Source organism: Helianthus annuus, chromosome 15 (assembly GCF_002127325.2).
Source record: "Helianthus annuus cultivar XRQ/B chromosome 15, HanXRQr2.0-SUNRISE, whole genome shotgun sequence".
Taxonomy (NCBI): domain Eukaryota; kingdom Viridiplantae; phylum Streptophyta; class Magnoliopsida; order Asterales; family Asteraceae; genus Helianthus; species Helianthus annuus.
This window is the reverse complement of record NC_035447.2, coordinates 62036842-62059057: the sequence shown is the minus strand read 5'-3', so window position 1 is coordinate 62059057 and position 22216 is coordinate 62036842. Positions and strand designations below refer to the sequence as shown.

General features: G+C 37.1%; 1 protein-coding gene across 1 annotated transcript; it reads right to left on the bottom strand.

Annotated features, from left to right (window-relative positions):
* Positions 1-13544: 13544 nt before the first annotated feature.
* On the bottom strand, positions 13545-20171 carry LOC110911756. The gene is made up of 2 exons (XM_022156384.2): positions 19981-20171; positions 13545-16933 (listed from the first exon to the last, which is right to left on the bottom strand). The coding sequence occupies exon 2, from the start codon at positions 15668-15670 to the stop codon at positions 13685-13687; it is 1986 nt and encodes a 661-aa protein (XP_022012076.1). The 5' UTR covers positions 15671-16933; positions 19981-20171; the 3' UTR covers positions 13545-13684.
* Between the last annotated feature and the right edge of the window lie 2045 nt (positions 20172-22216).

Below are 22216 nucleotides of genomic sequence, written 5' to 3'. Positions count from 1 at the left end.
GAATAATCGGTAAAACCACGCCTTCCATCCTAGACGAACCGGCGCCACCCATATTCGTCCTTCACCTGGATGCCGCAGAAAATAATGGGTAGAGTGGGAGTCGAACCTGAGTTACAAGGAACACTAAGTCTTTCCCCACCCACTCCGTTACTCCACCACTACCGCCTTGGCTTACACTTAATGATTTTAACTTTTAACGATTTTGCTGCTCCCTTTTTTAGATTGGCTAGACTATGATGCAGTTCATACTTTGACAGTTTGACCCAGCAGATCAAGCCCAAATCTTTGAAACTAACTAGTAGAAGCCCAATTTGAAATAACTAATAGGCAAATCACAAATGGCTATAAAACAATGTAAATGAAATTATATAAATTTATTTTGTAGAATGCATATAAAGTTTATTTATTTATAAATGAAATAAGTAATTTAAACTAATATATATATATATATATATATATATATATAGGGGTAGGTTAACGTACAAATGCGCTTATCGTACATTACGTACGCTACAATCTCAGCCGTCCGATCATCTTCCCGCATTGAATTCGCATGTTGTTTTTTTGTAACAATTTCGCATGTTGGTTTTTTAACATGCGATTTCATCGAAAATTACACATGCGAAATTGTTACAAAAAACAACATGCTATTTCATCAAAATTATCACATGCGAAATTGAATTACCACATGCGAAATTGTTACAAAAACACAACCTGCTATTTCATCAAAATTATCACATGCAAAATTGAATTAACACATGCGAAATTGTTACAAAAAAACAACCTTCTATTTCATCAAAATTATCACATGCGAAATTGAATTAACACATGCGAAATTGTTACAAAAAACAGCTGCTATTTCATCAAATTTATCACATGCGAAATTATTACAAAAAAAATGCGATTTTCATTGCAGGAAGATGATCGGACGGCTGAGATTGTAGCGTACGTAATATACGATAAGGGAATTTGTACAGTACCCTTTACCTATATATATATATATATATATATATATATATATATAGGGGAAGGTTCATTTGAGAAGAAAAATTAATTGAGAAGAAAAAGAACAAAGGGTAATTTTGTAAAACATTAAATAGTTTTTCACTTATCTCATTTATTATCATTTTTGACTAATTAATTAGTCATAAAGACTATTATCCTCCACACTAACATTTTTTGTCTACACACATCAAAAAGTTGTCCTACATATTTCGAAATTCATCCTACACGTTGAAATTTATCTTACACAACTCGTAATTTATCCTACACAACTTCTAATTTATCCTACACTTTAAATTATTTTATTTTATTTTTTTTTCTAAATATATATTTTGAAGATAAGTTACAAAAAAATTAATGTATTAGCTATTAAAGAGGAAGACTACAAATTAATGACCTATGTAGATTTACCAATGTACCCTTATAGTAACATTAAATACTTATATTAAATGAAGTAAAATAAAACATTCTTGTTGCTTGAAATTTGTTCTTTTTTCTTCTTACAAAAAATTTCTTTTCATTTGAACTCTCCGCTATATATATATATATATATATATATATATGAGTAGGAGTTGGGTGGAAAGTGTGTTTTTCCTAGAAAGTCTAGGAAGTAATAAGAACGCGACATGTGGCATTAAAGGATTTTATCTAAAAGGGCATTTATGTACTTTCACAATCTATTTTTATTGTAGGAAATTATCTTCAATAACTAACTATACATAAATAACAAGTACTTTTTATAATTTGGTTCGATTTGTTTGTTTTTATTTGTATTCATTTATATTATAGGTTTCTATATCATATACTTTTACTTTTCCTAATCTTTTATGAAGTTTTTTTTTTTAACAATTTAAATTTAAATTTAGGAATTTTTTGTTTTCGATTTCTGATCTCACGTAATATCAATCATTCCTTCGTTTTCTTGCTGGAATATATCAGCATGTTCTTGGTTCTGTGTTTTAACAGTTTGTTCTTGGTGATGTGTTTTAACAGCAAGCAAATTCATACAGCTGTGTTTTATTATTCAGATTCATACAGTTGTGTTTTAACAGCAAGCAGATTCATACAGTTGTGTTTTAGCATTCAGATTCATGCAGTTGTGTTTTAACAACAAGCAGATGCATACAGTTGTGTTTTAGCATTCAGATTCATACAGTTGTGTTTTAACAGCAAGCAGATTCATACAATTGTGTTTTAGCATTCAGATTCATACAGGTGTGTTTTAACAGTAAGCAGATTCATACAAATATGTTTTAACAGCAAGCAGATTCATACAGTTGTGTTTTAGCATTCAGATTCATACAACTGTGTTTTAACAGCAAGCAGATTCATACAAATGTGTTTTATCATTCAGATTCATACAGTTGTGTTTTAACAGCAAGCAGATTCATACAAATATGTTTTATCATTCAGATTCATACAGCTGTGTTTTAACAGCAATTCAGATTCATACAGCTGTGTTTGAACAGCAATTCAGATTTATACAAATGTGTTTTACATCAGCAGATTTCGCCCCAACTTTCGATCGGCTTCCGGTAACTGTTCCGCTGCTATCTATCATTTCCAAAGTTTCCTGCTTTTTGAATCTCTTCCCTGCAACCAGCAAAATACCGTCAATTACAAACAAGAATCACCCGTAATCGCTTTGTAAAACACGCAGTACAATGAAAGCTTGATCTTACGTATATAGAACAAGGAAAATCTCTTATCTTCATCCATGATTTTAGGTATTTTTGGTATGATTTTGGGGGTTTCCGAATTTGGGTTTAGAGAGAGAAAGAGAGAGAGGGGGAAATTGGCGTATATTAAAGAGATGTGATATCTCTGACGGTTATTTTTGATTGGTTTAAAACACACATAAGGACGAAATTGCCACTACTCATTTAAAACAATCTATTAAATATAGTTAATTATTACAAGATTGCCATTGATTTAATCTCAACCCTTAAACACACCAATCGGATGGACAAGATCGCTTCCTAGACTTTCTAGGAAAAACACACTTTCCGTAGGAACCCTACTCTATATGTATATATATATATATATATATATATATATATATATATATATATATATATATAGGGGGAGGTTCATTTGAGAAGAAAATTAAATTGAGAAAAAAAAGAACAAAGGGTACAATTGTAAAACATTAAATAGTTTTTCTTTCACCTCATTTATTGTTATTTTTGACTTATTAATTAGTCATAAAGACTATCATCCTCCACACTAAAATTTTTGCTTAGACACATCAAAATTTATCCTACACATACTGAAATTTATCCTACATAACTCGTAATTCATCCTACACACCTCATAATTTATCCTACACTTTAAATTAAATTTTTTCTTCTTTGAAAAAATATATTTTTTGAAAATAAGTTACAAGTTTAATTTAGTTAGCCATTAAAAAGGAATACTAACAATTAATGATATATCTAATTTTACCAATATACCCTTACCCCATATTAAATACAAAAATTAAATGAACTAAAATGAAGAATTCTTATTGGTTGAAGTTTGTTCTTTTTTATTCTTACAAAAAAATTATTCTCATTTGAACCCTCCATTATATATATATATATATATATATATATATATATATAATCATACAAATTCTAAAAAAAGAGATATAAATATACTAATTTAAATTCTTTATACTTTTTTTAGAACGGCTTAAATTACACTTTGATAACAAAAAAAATTATAGATCATTTTAATGGTTAGAGTAAATTACAAGTTTTGTCCTTTATGTATGTATCAAATTGCAGGCGGTGTCCTTTAACTTCAAAATTGACTGGTTTTGTCCTTAACGTTTCAAAATCTTGCACGTTATGTCCTTTAGACCAAACCTAGTTAGATTTTTTTGTTAAAGTTGGTCATGTGCCTTACACACTAGGGCACTTTTGTCATTTTACTTCCCTAAGGACTATTGAGTAAATAGCTTATAACAAGAGACTAATTGTGTAAAAATGAAAAAATAAAATAAAATTTCATTCGTACAATCTCTTTCTCTCTCTCTAACTCTCTCTCCCCCTCTCTCTCTCTCTCTCTCTCTCTACAAATCGCCTTGGTAAGGCTTTGCAAATCACACCTATACATTTGGAGTCTAAGCAACCTAATTAAGCATAAAAGAAAGCCGACATATCTGCAGCTGTAACGAATAAACATATGAGGTTCAAATTTCATTTTACCCTCAATGATTTTAAGATAAGTATATAAGTTTAAAATTCAATCAACTTTACAGCAATCAATGAAATTCCCATACCAATTTCAAGAAAACTGCTTGGAATTCTTAAAATAGTAACTTGTAAGAAAAGTCAAATTAGCAAAAGTTTTCCTCCTGTTTGGCCGCCGACAGATGTTAAAAACCAAAACAGAGGATCTAATGGCTTGGACTACCGCCGCAACCACCCCTTTACCCAGCACCGCCTCTAACCCACCACAATCAACCACCCACCACCGTACGCCCACCACCACTAAACCCACCACTTGTGAGTCTTTGTTTCAATTTCCCATTATTTTCGCCTCTCATTCGCCGCCACTTCCCGGAGTTCTCTTCGTCACTTCCTTGAGATAACTACACAAATTAGGGTTTCATCCTCCCTCATTTTCTCCCAATTTCTTCAATTTTCCCCAATTTCACTCTCAATTCCTTCATTGTTCGTCTAATCTAAACCTCCAATTCAACCCTACACCTTCAATTCAACCAATTTCTTCAATTCCAATGGGATGTTTCACTTTATAAGCTTTTTGTTAGCCTCACAAAACCTAATCATCGTAGAAAACATTTTCCAGATCTTCATCTTCTTAATCATTTTATTTTTACAAAATAGTCCTTCTATATAACTTATTTATACAATAACCCCTGAAAAGGTGAAAAGACAAAGATACCCTCATATGCAAGGCACATGACCGTACTTAACCAAAAAATCTAACTGGATTAGAGCTAAAAGACATAACATGCATGATTTTGAAACGCTAAGGACAAAACTCGTCAAATTTAAAGGCAAAGGACAACGCCTGTAACTTGATACAAACATAAAGGACAAAACTTGTAATTTACTCTAATGGTTATTTCAAGCAACCGGATTTTCGGGTCCCCTAGATACTCCACTAATGGTTTACAGGTTTGCAACCTAAGCAGTCAATGCCAAATTCAAGATTTTTCATCAAGATAGGGAAAATATGGGTCTTCAAACTTCAAAGGACACAACAACTGATGATAAAATTACTTAAAGTGATTTAATATAACAAATAAAACATAATCTATGATTTGTAGTTAACACTAGAGTAATAGGGCCACTCTACCAATGTCGACGTGGTGTGCCCCGAAGAACCAAAATCATCCACTAAGCTCTCAATATATAGCCTTAAAACTATAACGGGCCCTCTAGAAGAACCAAAATCAACCAATAACCTCTCAATATAGCTTTAAAACTATAACATGTATTTTTTTATTTTTAATAAGTCCAAAATGATGTCGACACGTATACAGGGTTATTGGACAATTTTCATTTGTTGGCCGACAACACTCCCAACTTTTAACTTATTTTTCTCTATCACTCACAAAGTAATAGAACTTTGACCCAATTTGTTTTTTTTTTTTTTTGCTTTTTTTTTTTGCTAATTTTATATCTTAACCTTTAGATTTGTTCAATTTTATTGTCACTATATGATAAAGTTTGGATTTTTTGTGAAGTGGCAAACAAAGGCAGGGGGTAACCGGATCGCGGTTGAATCTATGAGTAAGTGGAATTGGGTGGTATGCCTTCTATTATAACTAGTATTTTGTCTGTCACGTGTTGCGATGGCGTGCGGCGGCGTGGATACATGTAGCAAGACAACACACGATTCATAAAACACAATGTGTAAAAGATACTTACAAAAAAAGTGTAAAACACAATACGTAAAAGATAATTACAAAAAAAGTGTATTAGGTTGTGGTACCAAAAATCGACCGAAATGAATGTCTATTAGGTCACGGGGTATGGGTTCGGGAAGAGAACCGGGAACGCTGAGGTAGAGCTTTTGCCAACGGGGAACAACTCCCCCCCCCCCCCCCCGGGATGGTTCTTCGTAGCCAACCGGGACTTCCCCCCAATCATTTGTGTGTGTTTTATTTACTTATTAATTTGTTTTTTTAACACTCGGGTTTATTATGGATGAGGAAGAAGGACGTTATTTGTGTGTTGCAGCTTTTACCGCTCAAGTTTGTTCTATGACTTGACAACCCCTTAAGTTTGTTTTAGTATTAAATAATACACTCTAGAATTTGGTTTTAATTCTAAAAAGACCCCTCAAATTTGTTTTTAGTTATATATGTTAATGTTTTAATGTTTAATTTAAATTAAAAAGATCTTATTTATTATTTTAACAAATTAAACGATTAAAAATGTTATTTATAAATAAAACACATGAAATAAATTATATAAAAAATGGAAAGGGGAAGAAGGGAAACCACACCCCATGTTAGGGGAAGAACACTGAAGTGAAAGGGGATGGTAATGTAGCGCTAAAGTGGACTTAAGGAAGAAGAGGGAAGTGGAAACCATACCCTATAGCGTTAGTTAGGAAAAGTGGTGCCAAATTATGTGGAGCTGCTTCTTCTAACCTTTATTTTGCCTAAGCTTTTTCATATTTGTGTGGTGTAATATCGGGTTTTCTATTGAGTTGGTGTATAGGCATTATTGCCTGGCAGAGATGGATATGATCGGGTGATTCCACTGGTGGCACGATGATACTCCATTGTTCCATCAGTGATCCAAATTTTCCCTAAAAAAATCTAATGTGGTGGTTAGTGTCTTTCATTCCTGCGCTTTATGTTCTCTGATTGTTCTTTTTTTGCAGGAGCTGCTGCTGTTATTGTTTGGGGTAATCTCCAAGATAGCCAAGACTTGGTCAACATTTCAAAAATAGCCAACTGAAACCCCTCATAGAGGGGTTTTACAAATTCCCACGCGTCTCAAACCAAAAGTTAAGACGTTTCCTCATCAGCCATCCACCGAAAGCCACGTGTCCAAACACTGCCTATCACTCCATCTACCTTACCTCAAACCTGGTTTTCCACGTATACAACCCCACCTTTTGGAAGCATATGATTATTTAAGTGTGGAGGAGTCAAAAGGCAATCACTACATATACCTTAAGACGTTTCCACCCACCCCTCCCCTCCCCTTTCTCTCTCTACAACTCCACCCCCACTCCCTTTCTCTCTCTATAACCCCCCTTTACAACCAACAATGCGTATGAGCTGCAATGGATGCCGAGTCCTTCGTAAGGGCTGCAGTGAAACCTGCAGCATCCGCCCCTGTTTGCACTGGATCAAGTCGTCGGAATCTCAAGCTAACGCCACCGTGTTTCTCGCCAAGTTCTACGGCCGTGCCGGTCTTATGAACCTCATCAACGCCGGCCGTGAACACCTCCGCCCTGGTATTTATTTTAAAAAACAATGAGTTTTAACCGGATGGTTTGGATTCAGTCGGGGGTCAAAACAGAAAATGAGACGTTTCAACCGTACCAGAGAGGATTGCCGGAAAACGAGCGGAACAGAAAATGAGGCGTTTCACCTGAGACGTTTCAGGTTCTGAGATGTTTCACCTGAGACGTTTCAGGTTCTGAGACGTTTCAGCACTTGTGGACACGTGGCTTTCGGTGGATGGCTGATGAGGAAACGTCTTAACTTTTGGTTTGAGACGCGTGGGAATTCGTGAAACCCCTCTTTGAGGGGTTTCAGTTGGCTATTTTTGAAATGTTGACCAAGTCTTCGCTATTTTGGATATTACCCCTTATTGTTTTATATATACTTTTTTGTTTGTCGTAAAAAAAGAACTAATCAAATAAATAATTAATATTGATTATATAATACGGAAGAATAAGTTCTTGGAGCAAGTCAGGAAAGGGGGAGCATAGCACATGCAGACACGTTCCAAAATTAATAGATAGTTATAACTAGTTTTAAGCCCTTGGTGTTGCGAATTGGGGATAAAAAACTGTGCTAAGTAGCAACCAAACGACGATTAAAACCGAAAAAAACGCAAAACAAAACACGATTTTCTAACACCAAGTGACTCACATGACGTAAAACGTAGATAAAGTCGAATTTTTACCACCATGTGTTAGAAAATCCAGGGGGCCAAAGTGATATTGCATATAGCTTTTTAGAAAGACGACAACATGATGGAAATTTGATTTGTACCGGTTTGGTTCATTATCGTGTTGACGCACCAGAAATAAAAAAAAAAAAAATAAAGTCGTTATGACCAAAATGATATGTGTATGTTTTCGGTTCATTGCAGACACTCGATTATACACATCTGAACGTAAATAAAAAAAGCACATTACATCGTAAACTAGAATTAGAAAAATCGTAACAAAAAAACGTGTAGGTCAACTGAAAACGTACATGAAAAGAAGTACGAAAACATATTATATTTGACCTGACTCACTTCCCAAAAAAGTTTAGGTCAAAACATAAACCAACTTAAATTCATACTGACACGACAAAATTTACATCAAAACGAAACCAACTAAAAATGTACATAAAAATAAGTATAAAAACATATTATATTTAACCTCACTTATTTAAAAGAAAAAAAATTACGTTGAACCAAAAACAAACTTGAAATTATAATAACACGTACATTAAAACTAGCAATGTAAAACTCGATGTTACAAAATTTCAAGAAAGTTGAAGGGGGTGTAAAGATTAATACAAAAATACTAAAAGTTGAAAGAGTGAGTTATAAAGAAGAGAGTAAACTGCCATTTTGGTCCCTGAGATTTGGTCACCTTTGCCAGTTTAGTTCAAAACTCAAACTTTTTAAATCTGGGTCCCTGTGGTTTCAGTTTTATTGTCATTTTGGTCCAAAAGTGAAACGAGCTGATATTTGTCTAATAAAATCATGTTATTCTGTCCTTTTCATCAGGGGCAAAATGGTCAATATAATTTTATTATAACACATTATTAATTAAATTAAATAACCCTTTGACCTCATAAAAGCTCAGATATTATCATCTTCCCCAAAAATCATCTTCTCCAAACCCTTCCAAACCCTCTGTTCTACGATCATCTTGCACTACCCCTGATTTTTGGGAGTTGACTGTAACATTAGAAGATTAAAGTGTAATTCCCAAGCTTATTTCAGATGATTAATGAAGATCCAGTGACAACAATTGATGTAGAGAAACGAAAATTGACAACAAATTCAGGAAAATTGCTCAAATTTGGATCCCTCATAATTGCCATAGGGTGCACTGCATCTAGGTAATTCTTAGAAAAACTTATGGATTGCATGTTTCATTAAGAAAAATTGATTATTCTTTCTGCATTCTTGTAAGTTGTGAATCTTGTCTGTTTATACGCATACAATGTGAGATACATTTGCTCATATTTCCAGAGAAAATAATTGGTGGAAACTTACGTGGTGTTCACTATATTCAAGATGTTGCTGATGCTGATTCTCTACGATCATCTTGCACCACCCCTGATTTTTGGGAGGTTTGAAGAAGATGATTTTGGGGAAGATGATAATATTTGAGCTTTTATGAGGCCAAGGTCAAAGGGTTATTTAAGTTAATTAATTTAATTAATAATGTGTTATAATAAAATTATATTGACCATTTTGCCCTTGAGGAAAAGGATAAAATAACAGGATTTTATTAGACAAATATCAGTTGATTTCACTTTTGGACCAAAATGGCTATAAAAGTGAAACCACAGGGACCCAGATTTAAAAGGTTTGAGTTTTGAAAGATTTAAATTTTAGACTAAAGTGATAAAAATGACCAAACCTCAAGGACTAAAATGGCAGTTTACTCTAATGAAAACAAACAACAAATACACAAAAGAAAAGGGGGTGGGTTGGGTTTTGGTGGGTTGGTATTCACCAAAATGTTAGAATATGGTAATTGCATGCAATTTTTTTTTGAATAGCAAACGGAACTTTCATTACTAAAATAAAACAAAAACGCTCCCAGCCAGCAATTGGAAGCCAAAGTTACAGTTACATCAAATTTTCGTTATAAAATTACATAATAAAATTAAAATCCCACCATTGTTGCCTTTGAATTGTTTTAAACTTTGATCTTTGCTTCAAGTATTGGTACGATTCCTCCTTAATTTCCTCCAAGATTTTTTGTATGACGCCCGGTTTGCCTCTAAACACTTTCTCGTTCCTGGTTTTCCACAAATTCCATACTGTTTGTATCATAATAGCGTGTACGACCTTCCTCTTAAACCGACTCCTCTGCAGCTCCATTATTTCTTTTATCAGTTGCTTTAGGGATGCATCTGCACAGATTTCTCGGCAATTGGTCCACTCAAAAATAGATTTCCACACTTGCTTCGCGAAACTGCATAGTAGTAGAACGTGGTTCGCCGATTCCTCCTCTGCCCCACACAGGCTGCAGTTGTGGTCTACTAGCATTACCCCTCGATCCCTAAGTGCTGTTGCCGTTGGTATTCTTTCATCCATAGCTCGCCATAAAAACATGTTACTTTTACTTGATGCCCATTTGTTCCAGATGAATTCTTCACTCTGATAGTTAAGGTCCAGTTGTCTTGATAATGTTTGCCTAACCTGTTTGACCGTAAACTCTGCCTCATCGCCATCGTTCCAGTACCACGTATCCGAGTCTTGAGACACCGAGTGCTGTGCTAACAAGTCACTGAGGTTCTCCATCTGCATTTTTTCCTCAATTGTTTCCGGTACCCGAGACCAAGCCCAATCCCATAATCGGCCCCCTTCATTTAATCTGTAGTTCTCTACCACTAGTGCCTTTTTATCCGCAGCCATCTGATGCAATTCTTGAAACCGTGACTTCAGCGGCTCGTTTACTAGCCAGGTGTCTTCCCAAAACATCGTTTTATCCCCTTCTCCCACTTTGCTTTTCAGAAATGTTGACACGTTAATGTTCTTTTTTGCGAATTCCCCGTCAATTTCACCAATGTTTTTCCATACCCCTGTTGATGTTTTTTTCACTGGTACTGACATTATTTTTCTTTTATTGCAATGTATAGCTTTTATAACTTTGACCCAAATTTGGTTCGGTTCCATCTTTAGACGCCACCACCATTTTAATAATAAAGCTAAGTTTAAATCTCTGATGTTACCGATTCCAAGGCCCCCGAAATCCTTTGATGCCACTACTTTTTCCCATCTTACCCATCTAATTTTGTTATTAATGTTGCAACCTCCCCATAAGAATTTTCTTCGAATCCCTTCAAGAACTTTTATCACGGCTTTCGGACATTTGTATAATGACAGATAATAATTTGGTAGACTCCCCAAGACCGACTTTATTAAAATTACCCTTCCCGCAAAGGATAGATTTTTTGCTTTCCACCTTGTTAGTCTTCTATTAAAAGTCTCTATCACTTCTTTCCAGTTTGCAATCCTGTTCATGTTTGCCCCCACTTTCAATCCTAAGTAAATAAATGGGAATTTACCTGCTCTGCATCTGAAGACTGAAGCCATGTCGTTTACTTCTGCATCTGTGCGGCATATCCCAAATAGTTGGCTCTTTCTCGGGTTAACTTTCAATCCCGAAATAAGATAGAAAATTCTTAGTATTCTTTTGAGATTCATAGCATTCTCCACGTTCCATTCACCAACGAAAATTGAGTCGTCCGCAAATAGCATATGTGATATAAGTGGACCGTTACCTGGTAGTTTGACCCCTGAAAACAAATCTGCGTTCCTCGCCTTTTTCATCATATTATGTAAAGCCTCCATTGCCACTATGAACAAGAATGGTGATAACGGGTCCCCTTGGCGTAAGCCTCTTTTATATTGGAATTCCCCGGTTGGTGATCCGTTTACTAGAACCGAGCCTCTTCCTGCGAAAAGTATTCCCATGACCCAATTCCTCCACTTTGGAGGAAATCCCATATGCGTTAGAACTGTTATTAAAAACTTCCAATTCAGTGTGTCGTACGCCTTTTCGATGTCAGCTTTGAACACAAAAATGCTTTTCTTCGTTCTTTTCGCCCAACCTACTATTTCGTTGATGACCAATGGTCCATCCACAATGTTTCTTTCTGAGACAAAAGCTGATTGTTCGTCCGATATAACACTTTTAATGACGCCTTTTATTCTGTTTGCTAGTACTTTGGAAATTATTTTGTTAACTACACCTATTAATGAAATAGGTCGAAAGTCGGATAATGTCATCGGATCACATACCTTTGGAATAAGGGCTATGAAAGATGCACTGCAAGTATGATGTATCGAGCCGTGTGTGTGGAATTGTGTCATAACGTCCATTATTGTACCTTTAAATTCTTCCCAAAATGTCTTAATCAGTTTGAACGTGATGCCATCGGGCCCCGGTGCCTTTGAAATGCCGCAATCCCATACTGCTGTACGAACTTCTTCTATTGAAAACGGTGCTACTAGTCCTGCAGCTTGACTTTGACTTAATTTTGAAAATCCGTCTGCACCAATTCTTGGTCTCGACACTATCGGTTCTTCAAACTTTTCTTTAAAAGCTTTCTGAAATTGATTCTTTACCTCCATAGGCTCTGAAATCCACTGTCCGCCAATCCATAACCCGTTGACTTTGTTCCTTGATATATGACTGTTGACCACGGAGTGAAAATAACTGGTATTCTCATCGCCTAATTCAATCCATCTCACCCTTGCTTTCTGCTGTAAATCGAGTAACTGTGTTTGGTGCCATTCTCTAATAACTTTCTTATACTCTTTCCATTGGTGTATTTCGTCATCCGTAAGCCTCCTATTTTCCGCCAAGTTATCTATTACTAGTAATTTGCTTTGTGCCTCCGTTAACTCTTTCTCCTCTTCCTCCTTTTTATTCTTTCGCCATTGTTTAAGCTCATCTTTAATAGCTTTCAATTTAATTGCCATGATTTCATCTTTAAATGACGAGCCATTTGTTTTTTCCATTCCTTTCTTCACGGCATCATCAAAACCCAACTTCCCAAACCAACTATTGAAAACTCTGAATGGAATCGGTCCAAAATTGTTATTAACCGAAATGAGTATCAGTGGGCTATGATCCGAAATTTCTCTGTCAAGTGCCAATAGTGTTGCATTGGGCCATTTAGACATAAACTCATCACACACCAATACCCTATCTATCTTACTAAGGTTCGTACCGTCACCTGACATGAACGTAAACCTTTTGCCACTCATGTTATATTCCTGAAATCCACCCGTGCTTATAAAATTGTTGAAGCACAATGCTCCGTTTATATCGAATTGTGAATTGTGACGGTCCTCTGGCACACGTACTTCGTTAAAGTCCCCAAGTAATATCCACAGCCCTTGAATTCTATTTCTTACATCCAACAGGTCTTCCCAAAGTCTTCTCCTGTTCGTTTGAATCGTTGGCCCATATACATTGACAATTATTATCTCTTCTTCACGCCCCGTTATTTTTCCTTTAATCAGTAAGAAATTTTGGTTTTTAACTTCTACAGATTTTTTGAACATACCTTTATCCCAGATTGAGAGCAAGCCCCCCGATCTACCTTCCGCATCCACCTTCGAGTATTCGAACTCTGTACTAGTCCAGAATCTCTTCACTATGTTGTCCGGGATATCTCTAAATTGAGTTTCCTGTAGTGCAACGAAAGATAAATTGAATTTTGTTATCAACTCTCTGACTTTTACCCCCTTTCCTGCTCCCCCTGCACCTTTCAAATTTAGGGACCCAAAATTCATGTTTGACCAGCTTCCACCTGCTCTTCGGCTATGACATCTTTGATCATTACCACTTTTTGTGTTAAATCTACCCCTACTTCCTGCCCCACCCTGATTGTATCGTTGATTTCCCTATGATTCTCGGCTGCATCCTCAGTTATTTCTCTTTCCTGTGTTTCTGCAATTATTTCTTCCGTGTTTTCCTCCCCTCTTGATTCCTCCTCCCAATCTGATTCGTATTCGTCTTCAATCCCAGATCCAGTTTGCTCAAAGTTATTTATTTCTTCTTCCGTCTCTCTTACTGCCTCCTTATTTCTCCTCTTGTTTCTCCTTTTTATCACTGCTCTCCTTTTGGTACGCAATCTAGATTCATCCGATAATTCGATATTTAAGTCTGGGATTTTTCTTTTTAATATTGTTTGATTGGGCTTTAAGCTACCTAAACAACTTTTTGCCAGACTTGTTCTTTTTCTTTTAAAGTGTTTCATCCTGGTCGGCCCACTATGTCTTTCTTCATTCGGCCCATTTTGATTATTATTTGGAATGTCTTGGGCCCTACCAGTCTCCTGTTCCGATGCGCCTGTATTGTTCTGTGCCTTTTCCACATTCCTTGGTGAGTCATTATTTCCTACCTCGTTTTCCTCCTCATTTGTTGTCTTTTCTCTCTCTTCATTCATTGGCGTTTGTTCCCCTGTTTCTCTTGCCTCTACATTTCCTTCATTCAATGTTTCTACTCCGACCTTAGGTATGCCCTCGTTTTCCAGGTTCATCGGTGTTCCAATCTCCGGCGACGGTACCTCATTTTCCGGTGGTAGTTCTTCTGGAACCCGGTGTTTATCATTTGTTCTATCTGGTACGAGTTTAGGTTGCCACATGTAGTTAGCTTCCGAAACCCATACATCAAGCATCATACCTTTCCACCAAATTTTTATCTTTTCATTTATAAGAGCTCCGTCATTTACAATTACTCCGACCACGTCGTAATTCAAGTTTAAATCTCTGTCGTCAGCCTCCGATGGTTCTACTATCTTACCGTATCTTTCCGCTATGCAATTAAAAACGTCGTCCCCCCATATCTGAATTGGTACCCCCCTGATTACTAACCATGCCATCCTTTGGAATGGTATGACATCACCATTCCATTGCTGGATGTTACCCAACCATTGATCCCAGCTCTTCTCATCTCTGTTGAAGATAACCCTAGCACTTTCTTCATTCTTAGCCGTAATTAGAACTTTCATACCTCCCACATATCTGACTTCTGCATCTTGTAGACTTAGATCCTCCTTCATCATCCATAATTTACGTAGGTGGTTGATACTTTTAAGTTCGCCGATTATTGCAACTTCTTTCCATTTTTGATATACTTCTGATTCGTGACCGAATTTTAACGCTATATCTTCTTGCTTCTCTGGTCTTTTTCCTCTAGCTATGTCTGCCCAAGATACCTTGCTTCCGTGATACGTAGGCATTTGCTTCGGCTGCGGTGTATTATCACATGTTTTCCTTACCCATTCCTTCCTCATCATTTGAACCGGGTTTTTCTTGATCTTTACGAATTTTGCCACATTTGCCCTTATCTTCCATCCTTCGAAACATAATTGATTTAGTGCTTTGACCATTTTTGTCTCGTCCTTCACCTTTGCAAATCTTAAAAACCCAAACCTTAGGCCCCTTTTATCCAGTTTTTTGGCAATATAGGCATCAACAAGATGCCCGTAACTCCTGCATTCCGTCCAAAGTTCGCCGTCAGTTAACTTAGGGTGAATGTTGGATACATAGAACGTTGTTGCTTGTTCCGTCTTCATCGCCTCTTCCTCTTCGTTACTTGGTCTGGTATGTTTGTTGTATCCATATCTATTGTCTGACTTGTATTCCCCTTCGTTAAAAATCTCTCCCTCCTCTCTTTCTCTGTTGTTAAGGGCTTTTTCTCTTCTGTAATCATGACGGTTTAACATCACATTCCAGTTATCTTTCTGCTGTTGCCACATTTTCCTCCCCATGCTACTCCGAACAAAGAAACGAACCAGTAGAACCTCGTCCCTATAAGGTGTTAATGGGATTCGAACCAGTCTAGCTTAACTATACACAGATAGCCGCGACCGGTATCAGACCCGCTAAGCCCTCGAGGAAACCAGGACACTACTGAGGGAAAGGAGTACAGAGGGAGCAACGACACACCACTGAATCGAAAAAGAACTTGATCCTAACAGCGCGTGGGGGAATCTCCGGTCAAGATAGGGAGTAGGGTACCACCGGCTGCTCACCACTATGAACAGACAGGACCCGGCCCACTATTTCGGCGACAATTGCATGCAATTGCCTTTCAACAAAAAGATATAATATGCAACACTGGTGTGGGCTGTGGGGACCAGCATGGAATCAGTAAATGAGGCCTTGATTCTCACGTTCCCAAAGCTCATTCTACTTTTTTATAAACGGTTAGAATAAAGTTAGAGAGAGTGTGTGAGAGGTTTGTCTTCTCCCCAGACGAAACCGCCACCTGCCACCTGCCAACTCAGCGTCACTCTCTTTGAACGACAACCTCGTATTTGGTTGCATCACTGTCAGTATTTTTTAGTTAGGCCATGGGGTATGGGGCGGGGGTTTGGGCGTGGGTTGGGGGAAAACGTTCAAGGCATCACCCTGGGTGGGTTTGGGTTGGGGCGTGACTTTCAAGCCGGGCGTGAGGCGGGGGGACATGCTAGCTGGCTTGCTCTTATTGGCTTGCTCGTTTTGTATTATTTTTTTTAACAATCTGCCACACCCAACCCAAGCCCAACCCACGCCCCGCCATACCCCGGGGACACGTAACCAGACGGTGGGGGGCTCCCATTCCACGTGTCAACAAATGGCCCAATCCAAGCCCAACCCAAACCCCACTATACCCCATGGTCTTAGGTCATCCGTAGTCATAAGGCCCCTTTATAACAGTTATACGACATGTGGCACGCCATGTTATCACGGGGCTTTATGAGACGTTATGCAAATTGAGGCCGTAGTCGTAAAGCCCCTTTATCATCATTACTCAATTAATTAATTTTCAATTTTTTTAATTAATTTGTAACTTTTTTAAATTAAAACCCTTTAATGTTAAATAAAAAACATTAAATAAAATAAGTTTTCATAATTGCAGGGACCAAATATGTTAAAAACGAAGTTTTAAAAACAAATTTTAGATATTTGAGACTTGCAGGGACCAATTTGTTTTCTTCTCCAATTTGCAGGGACCAATTATGTATAAACCCTTCTTCCTTCTTCGATACCTACAACAAAACAGAAACAGAGCATTACAAACATATGTATGTATATATGTTTATGAGTGAGGGAAAAACCAGAAAATAAAAAAAAACAAATAAAAATTCAAACAAACAATACATAGCGCCGCTATGGAGCTCACGCCCCACCCCTCTTTTTCCTTCATGGTGCCCCGCAATCCCGTATCCCGGAGTGTGGGCGCTATAGCCCCTCATACCGCCCCACTACAGGAAGTTACGAACCAATAAGCTGATAATAAAAGATAATAATAAGTATCGAGTTGGCCAACAAAATTACGAACCAATTAATCTACGTAAATATTTTGCCCACTAGTTGTTAATAAAATTTATGTAACTTTTGGAAACACTATATTATGGGTTTTCATTTGAATTGGTAATCAACTACTCAGACAATAGTAAATGAAAAATTACTCTCAAAAAAATTAAATTAAAATAGTCGACGAGAGGTATTAGCATTTAAAAATAAAATAAATTCAACAATCTCAGTTTGTTTTAACATGGGTTTCATTATAAAAAAAAAGAAAAAATATATATAATAATTAATAAGTTAGTTAAAAATTTATATAATGAGTTAGATGGAAGAAAAGAATACAAATGTGATAGGTCGATTAAATAAAAATAGAAGAATTATAACATATTAGTTAAAAATAAAGAAATATAGAAAAACACTTATTTTAGTAATTATTTTTCAAATAATCTATTTTTTATAAATAACTTTTACACCAACACCGAGAATTACCAAAATGCCATTAAAATGGCATCCCAAGGAAAGCCGGCCCAGGAGTTTGGTTTAGCACCTCCTAAGACAATTAAAAAATTATTTTGTGCGTCTAAATGTAATCAAAGGAAAACGTAACGTGAGTGTGGCTACTATATCACGCACCACCTTGCGGTTTATATATAATCCCATACCATCTCCATCTGTTGAAAGCCCCCAATGCAATAAAACTGTCAATCCAACATTCACAGCGGAAATTCATCAAAATGGTATTCTCGATCAATTCGACTATTAACCAAGTCAGTGGTACGTTGTTCTTAAATTTTATTACAATCTTTTTTTTTTTTCGACTTTTGGAAGTGAAGGAATCATTTTCTTTATGTTTATACTACTGATAAGATTTTTGCTAGAATGTTACGTTTAATCTTGAATGTTATACATATTGAGTTGCTTTGTTAGTGTTTAATCTTTACAATGAGTACTAATGTTTTGGCCTTGTCGTGAAACCTGCAGACACTAACAGGGTATCGAGTCCGACGCCTTGGAGACGTGGTAATAATAACATGTTTTCAAATGTTGAGCTTCCTCGGACGCGTGATAGTTTCTGGCGTATGGCTCCTCGTCGCAATGGTGGAAGAACAGGTTGATTTTTTTTTTTCATTTGGTTGGTGCGAGACGAAAAATACTAAGTTGGTTTGTTTAATTTATGTTTTCAGAGATCTGGGAAGCCCTTAAAGAGGCTGCTGAGAGCGAAGATTTGGAGCGTAATAACATTAGGCTCGGCAATCGCGACATGACAATATGCTATGATGATACTGGTACGTTCATTCTTCATGTACGTATTTATTATATGATGAACATAATGTAGGTCCTATCCTATTCGTGTTGTGAGATTGACCCACTCACTCTTGACACTTACAGGTAATAGATACCAGTTACCCTTGTACGTTTTAAGCGATCCAACAGACATGAATTAAGCGATCTGCCGGAGATGAATTTTGTTGCCTTTGTACTTCTGAAAGTAGCATATATAATAATCGATCCAACGGATATGATTTTAGTGATCCAACGGATATGAATTTAGGATTTTTGAAAGTAGAATGATATTTGAGGACAAATATATATATGTGGGGTTTTATCATGTGTATTTCGTCTAAATTAATGTGCTATTTATGATGATATCATTCATTGTTATTTCACTACATGGAATTATCTCTCAGTATTACACTTCTGATTGGTCAGGTTCGGGGTTTCTCACGTATTCTTTAACTCGGGTTTGGGTGGCTTTGAATTCAAGTCAGGTCTCGGGTTTGGGTTTCAAATAAAAATGCACCACCCTAAATGAAGGATGGGTTCAGGTGGCTTTAATCAGGTTGGGTTTCGGGCGTCAAATAAAAATGGACAGCCCTAAATGGAGGAGGGGTTCGGGTGGCTTTAAATTAAGGTTTTATATAAAAATGGACAGCACTAAATGAAGGACGGGTTCGGGTGGCTTTGAAATCTGGTCGGGTTCGGAAGTTTGTTGTAAGTTAAGTGACATCGGAAAGAGTGATAGATAAATTAGTTATTTTCAAATATTTAGAATAATTAATTAATTATTATTTAACATTCAGTGCTATAATTTTTTGAAATTAATATTTTTTAATTATAGTAAATTATGATTTTGGCTTCTGTGTTACATCACTTTTACCTTTTTAACCCAAAAAGGAATCTTTTAACATCTAAACCCTCAACGTTTTTTTTTCTAACCCATTTGGCCCCTAACACTAACCCATCCATTTACTTTTAGGGGCCAAAAGAGTTAGAAAAAAAGACGTTGAGGGCCAAAGGGGTTAGAAAAAAAGACGTTGGGGGGTTTAGATATTAAATGATTCTTTTTGGGCTAAAAAGGATAAAAGTGATATAATCACAGGGGCTAAAATCAAAATTCACTTTTTTATTTATTACTGTAAAACAATAAAAACGAAACTAGGGACAAAGTCAAGAATTTCTCAACAGAAGGATACTATGAGAAAAATATACTGTGTTTTCAGTTATAAAAGGAAACGAAACCAAAAATAACATAACATTAACGAACATTAATATACTAGTATTTTCCATGCCTTTGGTACAAGTTATTAGCTCTTGCTCAAAAAGACATTAAGAGAGGTTACTTTTGCCTATTCCACAATGTGTCAGTTGGGTTATATGATGTTAGCTCTAGGTATGGGTTTTTATCGTAGTGCTTTATTTCATTTGATTACTCATGCTTATACACTTGTATAAAAAGACCATGTCATGCTTGCTTTGACATCGATCAAAGACTACAACATCGTACCTGATGATGATTTTGGCCGTTTTTTTTCCGGTGGTGGCGCAATGAGTCTTTTGTGTTGCAAGACGGAATCACGACCATCGTCTTACCCAGGCCAGGCCAGACCTGAGCTAAAAAGCACCCTTCCTTCCGTCATCTTCTTCAACCCAGAGCCCTTTTGAGAGAAACTGAGTATGGCAAATGAACTGGGGGCCTTTTTAAGGTCTACTGATGTACATCTGTAAATAATTTAATATTCTTTTTATATAATATAATGGCAGTTTTCGATGTACACAGCACATGGCTTTGTTCGCATACACCTTACGAGCGGGAAAACTTTGATAGAAATCATTTTGAAATCACTAGTATATTAACAACATGTGTAGTGGTGAAGAATTATAATGCCTCCACCATGGGGCATTATCCGACACGTATCATCTCAGTCAGCATGGGGCATTATAGCAAAAGTGGTGTAGTGGGCATAATGCCTAATAATGCCCCTTCCAATTATTAAAAAGGATTAAAAAAAAAACCTTATTCATAGTCATCCACTAATCTTAGTTCCCATTGGTGAGTCAAAGTTCTACCCTCATCCCTTTGTTTGCTTTGAGCGTTTTAAAGAAAACGCCGAAACAAAAATTTTTCCAAAATTTAGAAAAGTAACGCCCCATGTAATGGTGGGGTAGGCGTTATAGGGCGTTTTTTTTGAAATTTTTTTAAAGAAAACGCCCACTACACATGGTCTAAGAAAGTAATGAAAGCATGTGAAAGGAGGACGGTGCCACTTGCCATTATCTAAAGAATGCATAGTTTCATTTAAATAACCAAGGTAAAAGGATGGTAAGGTTTATGCATTTTAGTGGTTCCTGACCGGGTGGTCATGAGTTCGACTCCAAGGCTGACCCCCAACCAAGTGGCACGTAGTTGTGCGGTTATGCCACGGATCGAATACATGACTTATGTGAGTAGTTGTTTGGTTGTTGTACCTACTGTGACAGCCGTAAAAAATGGGATTAACGATAAAAGGGAGCGTTATTTTTTTTATTAATACATATTTATATAAACGATAGGTCTTATTGTTAACTTGCATGAAGTGAGATAACGCTCCCTTTAAAGCTCCTTTAACTATATAACGATAAATCACGGGTTTTTTTTCCTTTCAAAAAAAAATCTAATTAGTTATGCATGTGGCCCCGACCAAGTTCCCTTTGGTAGCGCTCGCCATCAGCAAGAGCAAGCTAACAATAAACAAAACAAAACACCCTTACATCATAGAATTTTTCCATTTTGTCCAATCAAGATGCATACTCTTGGCCCTATTTTTTTATCCAAAGAAAGCTTAAGGGTCTGTTTGGTATGGGGTAATGGAATAGACGAAGTAATGGAATGGACGAGGTAATGGAATGGACGAGGGAATGCAATGGATCATTACCATTCCATGTCTTGTTTGGTTACCATGTGTGAATGGAATGAGTTATTATTGTGTATTGTTCGGTAGGCAAGAAAAACGGAGTAATAAAATCAGCGGTGAGTGGTGGTGGTGGTCGGTGGTAGTGATTGTGGGTGGTTATAGGTGGCGGTGGTGGGTGTCGGTAGCGACGATGGGTGGTGGTGGTGGCGGCGAGTGACGGTGCGGCAACGACGACGAGTGGTGGTGGTGGCAAGGTGGCCGTTGGTGGTGGGTGGCAGCAGAGGTGGCGGTTGGTGGCGGCGGCTGGTGGCGGCGGCGGTGGTTGGTGGTGGTGGCGTCGACGATGGTGGTGGGCGGCGGTGGCGAGTGTCGTTGGCGGTTGCTCGCAACTGTGGGTGATAACGGTGGCGAGTGGGTGGCGGCGGCGACGGTGGCTGTCGAGGTGAGGTGGTGGCGGGTGGCGGCGATGGCGTCGGTGGTGGGTGGTCGTGGTGGTAGGTTGTGGCGAAGGTGGTGGGTTGTGGTGTTGTTAATGAATGGTACAAGAGGGGATGGAATGGAAAAAAAACATGGGGGTGGAAGGAATGATTTTGAGGGAATGGAATGCATTTTGGAATGGGTGATTCCATTCCGTTAACCAACCAAACTCCCTTTTTTTCATTCCCTCGTAATCATCCATTCCATTACGCCTCTCATTCCTGCATACCAAACACTACCTAAGTGCTTGATTCCTCCAAAAATGTTATCAATCTTAACCAGCTCTCTATTAAACGCCAAATTGCCAAATTGTTTCTCGCTTGCCAAATATACCAACATGCCACATAAATAATAGACATTCTATTTATCTGA